Here is a 9,192-nt window from a genome sequence, read left to right as displayed (position 1 = left end):
CTATGATTTGCTTAAAAGAGGTTAAACTAGCAATTTTTACCTCAATTTCAGTCAGCATGTAATTGAAGATGGTGACACGCAGCCCAACTTGTTCTCCCTGCATACACTGTGATGGCATTTCCAAGTTCATATAGAAAGGCTTTATACTAGAAAACTAGAAAAACAACTACAGTATAAGTATACATATATATATGCTACAGACTTATTTTCTTTTTACTGTAAGGTGTATTAAAAAGGACTCAAAACACCATAAATATTATATACACATCACAGTTATAAGATGCATAACTGTATTTCTTTGATTTGCTGACCAAAGCTATGTCGATGAGTCTTGAATAGATGAAACTGCATTAAGTCCAATCAAGGAATGCATCAGGTCTGTATGTCACAGATTCTCAATACAATACAAGAGTTTTCATTGAATCTCTAAAATAGGGAAACTAAAGTAGAGGAACTATATACAACATGAACCCATTAAAAGGTAGCATAACCTATAGGAGCTAACTTTCAGCACTGGATTCGCTTACATAAGAATATTATTAGGATTCTGTAAATGATCTAGTGATCTAAAGCAATGATTCTTATACATTTTAGTCAATACAAGTTTTGACATTGCTTTACTTTATAATCAGATATTAATGGAATTATTGTCAGATATACTGATTATAGTAAGAGGTACATCCATCTAATGATATAATACATTCTAATCATTATAAAATTTTGTATTCTTGTATTTTATGACATTACCCATTATTAGCTTTAAAGTATTAAGTAGACCTCTAAGAATCTTCTACAAATAGGAAACTACCTGATGTGCTTCCTTTTGACACATTTCTGTCTTTACATGAAACTATTTTCAGCCACCTTCCAAGTCTTAGCTTAGAGGCCAAAACACCATATTAAGAAAAGAAAAAAATGTCAAGAAGTTTCCCATCCACAAAAGATTCCTAAGATGCCCAAGAAACAGTTTAAATCTACACTAAAAAAGTAAATAAACATAATAACTAAATATAATGAGTAAGGTTAAGTGGTAACAGAATAATCTTACAAAACTTCTTGTCAAGTAATCATAAGAAAATGATTTGCATCAATATTTATTGAAATAACTAATAAATAATCTCTGCAAAATTTGATCTCCTTTATTAAAAGAAAGAATATTTAATAAATTTTGTTTTTTTTTGGTTATAAGTTCCCAATATATATATATATATATAAACAGATTAATTTCAAACGTTCAAAACAAATTCCAAATCTTTTTCATTACATACAAACTAGATGGTTCTGTTTGTACTTTCTTGATTTTTTGGAACAGATGGTGTTAAAGTAGTATTGCATTACTTATCTTATCATTATATTGGTACTACATATATCAAGAAACCTTACATTTTTTGTTGTTATTTGTTGGGGTTATAGATATAATATTATATTAGCACACTTTGTTGTCAAATTTCTTTTTCCTTAATTCACATTCACAAAAAGTTGTAGTAATAAAAATGCATTAAAATCTTACTTCAATTGCCTTGTTAAGGATTCCAAATCCAACATCATTATCTATACCAAAAGCACTAACCATCCAGTTAGTTGGTATGTCAAGTACAGGCACATTGAAGATAAAGTAACCTAATGGTCTAGAAATATATACAACAAAAACAAATTCATGTAGATATTGTAGTTAGCAAACATCTAGTAATATCACTTGATTGACTAGAAATGAAAATAATAGTCACAACTTTAGCTAATTCAATAAACTTGTAGAGAAATATAAATCATAAAAATATAAAGTAATATAAGGTTCCAGAAACAAGAATAACTGCAAAACTTCAGCTGCTCAACAAAAGATAAAAAAATGCTTAGTTTTAATTTTCGTAATCACTAACTATAAAAGTCTTATTCCCTTTGTCACTCTGTCAAGAATGCTTTCACACTCCTTTTTTGGTAATGCTCAACAATATACATCATCACTTAGCAACAAAACTATCACCTAATTATTCTTATACCAACTATGTTGTTTATGTTGAATGCTTAATATTCATATTGATTTGTCAGAAAGGTTTGCTTTTTAATTCTTTATTTTTTTATAAATACAGTGATACAACAGCAAAATTATATAATTCAGAAGTTTTATGGCATTGAATTGTAGCCAAAGGTAAAATAAAATTTAACAAGTAGTATTTCAGCTAAGCCTTATGTTACATTTGTGTATTAGGCCTAGTGCTTAAATTAAGACTACAAATAAGCCTACTATTACTAACGTTATAGAGTCAGTGTTTAAAAAGTTTTAGGTGAAGAATAAATATTAATCAATAAATATTCTCTTGGTATCTTAATACATATATTACCTACTTGACCTTAAAACATAAAGCAAAATATATTTTTATTTTTACCAAATATCTTTATCCTTTGTACAGTCAAAAGAGTTGATAATTTGTGTTGGTGTTTAAAAAAGTATTAAGTGGTGAGTAAATGTTAATTAATAAATATTTGTTTGGTATTTTAACACATATATTTATCTACTTTGTGTTAAAACATAAAGAAAAATAAACATTTATTACAACCAAATATCTTTTATCTTTTGTGTAGTCGAAAGAGATGAAAATTTGTGTTAGAATGTCAGCACTATGTTTTCTACTTCCTGAACTAGAATAAAGTGAAAATGCTAAGTAGTGCTATTTAGGTCTCTTTCACAGTGTGCACATACTTTTGTTCACAATAATTGATGAAATAAGAGAAGAGTAGGTGCATCTTGGAGGTACAGACAAGTTTGTTTTAGTTAAATTCAATAATTTTCATTAATCATCCAACAATGGTTTACTATCATTTTTGATGGGCTTTTATACTAGTGTACTCCTAATATTAAATCAGTTTCACATTAACTAGCATCATATACCTTATTTAAAAGAAAAGGAAGTTTCCACCTTACACATGGACTAATCCAGAAAGTCCGCCTACCTACCCAATATTAACATCTTCCCATAACCAAGAATTCTCGTACAGGTTCAGGATTCGGTTGAAACGCTGTAACCTGAACTCCTTTAGATTTAACTCATCAAGGGGAGGACCTAGAAACATACAATTAAAAAAATTCAACTTCACTTTTTACTCTTAAAGATATTCCTTTAAGAGTTTGCCCCAATGGTACAGCGGTATGTCTGCAGACTTACAATGCTAGAAGCCGGGTTTTGATACCCATGGTGGGCAGAGCACAGGTAGCCCATTGTGTAGCTTTGTGCTTAATTTAAAACAAACAAACCTTTAAGATTTAGTTTAAAAATGAAAAGGTATTAAAAGAAGAAAATAATAAAAACTAATAATAAAAACCTAGAAAAATAAACAAAAAACAAATATATATATATATATATATATATATCAAATCTACAACAATGAACAGAGAAAGCATAAACATTTACTACATGAATAACATAATTATTCATTAGTTTATATTCTGTACATGAAGTAAAACTACAACAGTGAACATAAAAAGCTTAAACATCTACAACAAGAATAACATACAATAAATCATTAGTTTCTTTTCTGTACATGGAGTGAAAGCAAATTAAAAGAGATTTAAGAAAGTTTAATGAAAATCCTTAGAAAATCCTTGTTTATTTAATTCACTTGATACTGTTTAGTTAGTCCATGTAATTCAATAAGACTTTTTTTTTACTCAACCTCCTACATCTACCAGGTGCCAGCTTATGGACAACATTATCTAGATAGAAGAAAAATATCTTAGGTTTAAAGCACGTTACTTCAGCCTCTTTTCTGGTGCTAAACCACAAGTGCAGTTTCTTCATAACACTGAATAATCATGAAAAAAAGTCTAACCTCTACAAAAACACGTTGTTTTACATTAAAACCAGGAGTTAATAGACATATATCTAGGATATCCTGTTTACTTTACTCTGTGTGGATAAAACTAGATAACTATACAGCAAAATGAAACAAAAACATTATGAAAAAATGTTATAAAGTCACATTTTACTCCTTCATGGTCATTCAAGTAAGGAAATTATGAATCAACACTTTGTCACAGTGATATAACACAAACACTAATTGAACAGAAAGCAGCTAATCATTCTTATTTTAATCAAAGTACTTGTACCTGATGATGACAAAACCTTGTCGAAACGTTGTACATTTGCTGTCATGTTAAACTTATATTAAAGTTTTTCTTCATTATCCATTTAAGCCGCCTCCAGCCATTATTAATCTCAAAGTGGGTTCCTCGTCATCGAATTCAAAGTACTTTTGGTTGATATATGCAATAATAAAACTATTGTTTTATAACTAAGACATAAATGCTAACTAGAAATAGTTAATTATTTATATTTAACTACATTATAGCTAAAGATTTTGGGATATCACAAGTCAATCGAAATATATTAGAAATGTTTTAAGTGATTCTTATTAGGTATTTTGCTCATTAAGAAAGTCTTAGGTTCCCTGCTATCATGTTCACCAATATTAAACCAAGAGTTTCAAGTATTAATTATGCATATCTTATGTACAGGATGGATTTTATATCAAAATAAAACAAAATTCAAAGTAGTGTATGAATTCACAGAAACTTGTAAGAAATTTTTCTCAAAATCTAAGACATTTTAGTATTGTAGATAAAACTCATAAAGCTTTAGAACTTATGTATAATGCATCAGATCTAATTACAAAAATAAAACCTAAATTAGCTAAAACTGTGCATTTAAACAATATCAAACAGACTTCATCAACAAAGTTGATTCCATAAAATCTACAAGCAAGGAAGGAATTATTTCTAATTGTAAAACAATCTGTGTGCTAGTGGAATTTAAAATTATTAACAAGCAAAATAAGTGGTATTAATCCTTCTGTGATCAGGCATTTTGTTGTTGCTGCAGTTTTAGCACATAGATACACAATGGAATATATGTGTCTTGTCCACTACAGAGAAACAGAACCTTGAATTTCAATGTTGTAAGTCCGTAAACTTACCTCTGAACTAGAGGGAGTTCAGAATTTTTTTATTCCCAGGAAACAATAAATATCCAAAAGTTCATATTTGATTAATTTATTGCATATTTTGTTGTATTAAGACCCTACAAACCATATATCATTGTAATCGTTGTGAAACACCTTTATCAAAATATCCCCATATGGTCTGTAAGAATAGAAACAGTATGCACACAAAACATGCCCATATGGGTTTAAGATAAAATAGTCAAGGAGACTAAGATACAGTGTTTCTGTCTAGATCTTTCTTTTAAAACCCAACAGGATTATTATTTCCAATTTCTTTTAAGATGTGTTTTTGAATAAAAAGCTTGTCTGTTTTTTGTTAAGCCCAAATCTACACAATGGGTCATCTGTGTCCACCACAATTGAATAAAAAGAAAATGTTTTAAACAAAATTTGACGGTAATGTTATTCAAATGAAGTGAAAAGGCAAAAGAAATACTTACGGCCACAATATACTAAAGATATATTTAGAAGTATCCATTTAAGCAGCATGAAAGAGATAATAACTTAGCAATATAAAGTTTGGAAAAAATTCAAAAACAGAAAAATTGTTATATAGCAACCAAGGGTAAGACAGAATTAATAAAGTTATTAATTCTTACATAGTTTTTGTATAAATTGATAACTTACAAAAGTAATATAAATGAATGATCAAATATTTAAAAAATATATTTTTTTATGAGAATAAGTTGAAAACAATATTTCATAACATAGATTCAAAGGAAATATCACTTTGCACAGTTTATAAAAAAATTATTTCTGGAGTAATAGAATTAAAATTAAGTAGTCTATCATTAACTAAAACTGTTTCAAGGGTAATGCAATAAAAGGATGTAGTTTCATTATTTTCTGACTAATTTTTATTGATGAAAATGTTATTTACTGTTAATAATTATTCATAAATTATAAAATGAAGCACATGTTGGCACTCATTGAAATGTTGACTTCCAGCCTGTTTAGGGATATGAATGAAAATTTTTGTATGACTAAAATAAAACTCTGATCCTGTAGTCTTAACACTCTGATTACACATTTCTAAAAAATGCTTAGCAAATAAACAAACTGGATCCACAGATAGAAAACAGTAATGGGAGTGAGAAGCCCTATTAAACAAATGAATCACATACTTTTTTTTCACTCTGTTTGTCATTAATTTGATGTTCTGATTATAACAGTAGACTAGAAAATGAGATCTAAAGAGTGAAACTACCATTTTTAGAAAACTTTCAAAACACTTTCAACTGTTAAATTTTAAAAACTGAGCAGCAGACTCACAGCCACTTTCATCAGATCCATCATCACAGTCCCAATAGGTATCACAGCGTTTGCTGACAGGATAGCAGCCCTCATCCACACATGATTCAAATCCTGCTGTTCTGTTACACCTGTCTATAATATGTTCAAATCTGTTGTAACATACATTCTTATAAAGGACTATTTAATCATCTATGAACTGTATTTCATATTGTTGACTATAAAGATTCACACAAAATAATATAAAAAAAGAAAATGCTTAACAATTCTTGGAAATAATGTGAATGTGGTTATTAAACTATATAATGAAAAATTATTCAAGAATCTGTGAAATTGTATTTTAACTAAATATGCAACAAGGTATGCTATTAAATAAATAGATAACTCCACCACTATACATACAGATATTAAATATTGTAGGGTTGCTAACCTAAAATATTTTACACTGTTTCGTGATGAACAGATAGTATATGATATGGAAAATGAATATTACATTTACAAATTCTCTTGCTTGGGAAGCTTAACATTAACAATGATATACACTATAGAATATAAGCATATAATAAATGAACTTAACATATTACTGAACTGAAACACGTCTCTTATTTTACTAATCACTAGATATTCACATTTCACAGACAAAGCCAACATACCAAATAAACTTACCAAGGTGATTGCCATTGAATGAGGTTAAATTAATATCACACTTATAACTAAAAAGGAAAACTTCTATTTCATAACAAATAATGTAACAGGAAACCTAGCTCATACTTACCTGGTTTCCTGGTAACATTTGCATCAGTAAAAACGACAAGTCTGGCAAACTGGAAAATTCAGATATAAAATTTAATATTAACCTAGAATTTAACTTTACATGTGGATTATTTAAACTGGGTACTAAAAGCATTTGACAGTGAATTCTGAATAAAATGTTTTGGGCTCTTTTGACTATATATTCACAAGACAATTTCTTACTAATCTAATTTCAAAAATCAAAAGTTGGACCTCTGTTACTGTTTAAAAAAGTCAATTTAATAACATACAGATGATGCAATATTTTAAAAGCTTACTTTATGCCACTTTTCTAGAGATGTATATGTTGCCAGAACTCAAACTGAAAATCCATAATTAATTACATTATTCATGTATGTGTTATATTTCATACTCAGTTTTCCTTGTATTGTTTGTATTTATATCTAGCAAGATAAAAAAATATTAAAATTCTAGATATATATTTCTCACGACTATTATAATTAGGATATTTAATCAATTATCTATGAGCAGTGACTGTATCAATTAATGTCACATAAACTAATTAATTAATCAAAATTATATTTCTGATTATTACTGTTTTTGAGTATGCCATCACCAATCTTTTTTTTGTGTAGCTGCTGTCTAGAAGGAAGGCAAACTCTCTGGCAGCACCCACCATCAATACCCCCCCCCCCCAAGTGTACTGGTTAATTGGTCTGTCAATTAGTCGATTAACTAAACCACTAATTGCTCAGCTCCACTTTCTATATCAGTAACTCTAGTGTACAGATAAATATTAACAATACCAAAGTTTACCCTCTTTAAATTGCAAAATTAATTCATCTTTTTGATGTTCAAACAAGTACTTAAGCTTCATTGACATAGGATTAATCTTAAGATTCTAATATAATATGTATCTAACTTATGATATTTAAGATCTGAAGAATACAATTTTACTGTGAGATACAAATTTCAAAAATATCTATGGATCAAAAATCGAAGTTATACTAATTTTAGTGTTACTTTGATGAACAAGTTTAGATGAATCTCTTACTTTTCTAATAAAATATTAAACCTTACATAAATGAGATGGTTAACAAGAATGCATAAATTCTAACCTCAAATGTTCTGTTGGCATCAATACCATACGATGATGATGGAAAATAGAAAACCGAGTCAGAATGTCCTTCCCGAGAATGCCAGATATGAGTCAAGGTGCCATTGGCTGCTTCATCAAATGTATTCATTTTGTACATTACCTGAATGAGGAATAAATCTTAACAGGAATCATACAACATATTTATAAATGTACAAATGTCCCAAGAATTGTGTTCCTTATGATAAATAATTTACTAGTTCTAGCAGTATTTAAAAATAAAAGGTGTTAAACATACCTTAAAATGTAATTTTATGTTATTTATTATTAAAAATGTAATTTTATGTTCAATATAACTTAATCAGAAGTTTTATGCTACTGGATTTCTAATAATGAGTGTCAAAAATGTTCTATTGATGTTTGTGTTAAAGAAGTATTTCAACTTTCTTTGAAAATTAAGTTAGAGAGTGATTCCCAGTAGATACAAACATTTACTACATAATTAAAGAAAGTTTTATCAGATCTTGCTGTCTTGATTATAGGTTTCACTACTAAAGCAGTTCATGAATTAAAACACAAGGAATAAACCTTTAAAAAGGATTACATACTTACATCAGCATAACTCAGTTCATTACCAGCCTGCATTGTAAATAACATTCTGTCTGCAGCTGAAAGGCCAACATATGAACCTGGTTCTCCACGAACAATTACCTCCACAGTATCCCCAGTCTTATCTTTCCTGTTGTTCAGGCTAATTGTGAACTATACAAAGTTTGAATGGAAATGTTATTTTAACTTATGTATCCCCGAGTATCACAATCATATAACTGTAAGGTGTAAGAGTCAAAGTAACTTGCTATTCTCCATACTAGCTGCTCACTGTAAAAATGTTACTTCCAAACAGTACTTTATTCACAAAATGACCTTGTAAGTTAAATAATAGAAATTCTAATATTCATAAAACTTAACTCAAATACATAGTTCAAAATCCATTTGATTATATTGTAGCAAAAGAAAGTAAAAAGAAATAATAAAAAAAAATATATATATATATATATATATATATATATATATATATACACACACACACACACACA

The 9,192-nt window shown here is 28.4% G+C and overlaps 1 protein-coding gene across 2 annotated transcripts in view; it reads right to left on the bottom strand.

Annotated features, from left to right (window-relative positions):
• The window catches only part of LOC106461604 (CD109 antigen-like), a 69,526-nt gene that overhangs the window by 21,461 nt on the left and 38,873 nt on the right, over positions 1 to 9,192 (bottom strand). Inside the window, exons 15-22 of one of the 2 annotated variants that reach the window (XM_022388608.1) lie at positions 8,708 to 8,857; positions 8,118 to 8,258; positions 7,022 to 7,070; positions 6,268 to 6,381; positions 5,436 to 5,447; positions 2,954 to 3,059; positions 1,511 to 1,628; positions 41 to 154 (exon numbers count right to left, since the gene is read on the bottom strand). In XM_022388608.1, coding sequence (XP_022244316.1) covers positions 41 to 154; positions 1,511 to 1,628; positions 2,954 to 3,059; positions 5,436 to 5,447; positions 6,268 to 6,381; positions 7,022 to 7,070; positions 8,118 to 8,258; positions 8,708 to 8,857 — 804 coding nt within the window. The remainder of the gene's footprint in view (positions 1 to 40; positions 155 to 1,510; positions 1,629 to 2,953; positions 3,060 to 5,435; positions 5,448 to 6,267; positions 6,382 to 7,021; positions 7,071 to 8,117; positions 8,259 to 8,707; positions 8,858 to 9,192) is intronic. The other variant, XM_013921445.2, reaches the window with a different exon arrangement.

The sequence above is a fragment of the Limulus polyphemus genome, unplaced genomic scaffold (assembly GCF_000517525.1).
Source record: "Limulus polyphemus unplaced genomic scaffold, Limulus_polyphemus-2.1.2 Scaffold996, whole genome shotgun sequence".
Lineage (NCBI taxonomy): Eukaryota > Metazoa > Arthropoda > Merostomata > Xiphosura > Limulidae > Limulus > Limulus polyphemus.
The sequence above is the reverse complement of the archived record's forward strand: the minus strand, read 5'-3'. Positions and strand labels throughout refer to the sequence as shown.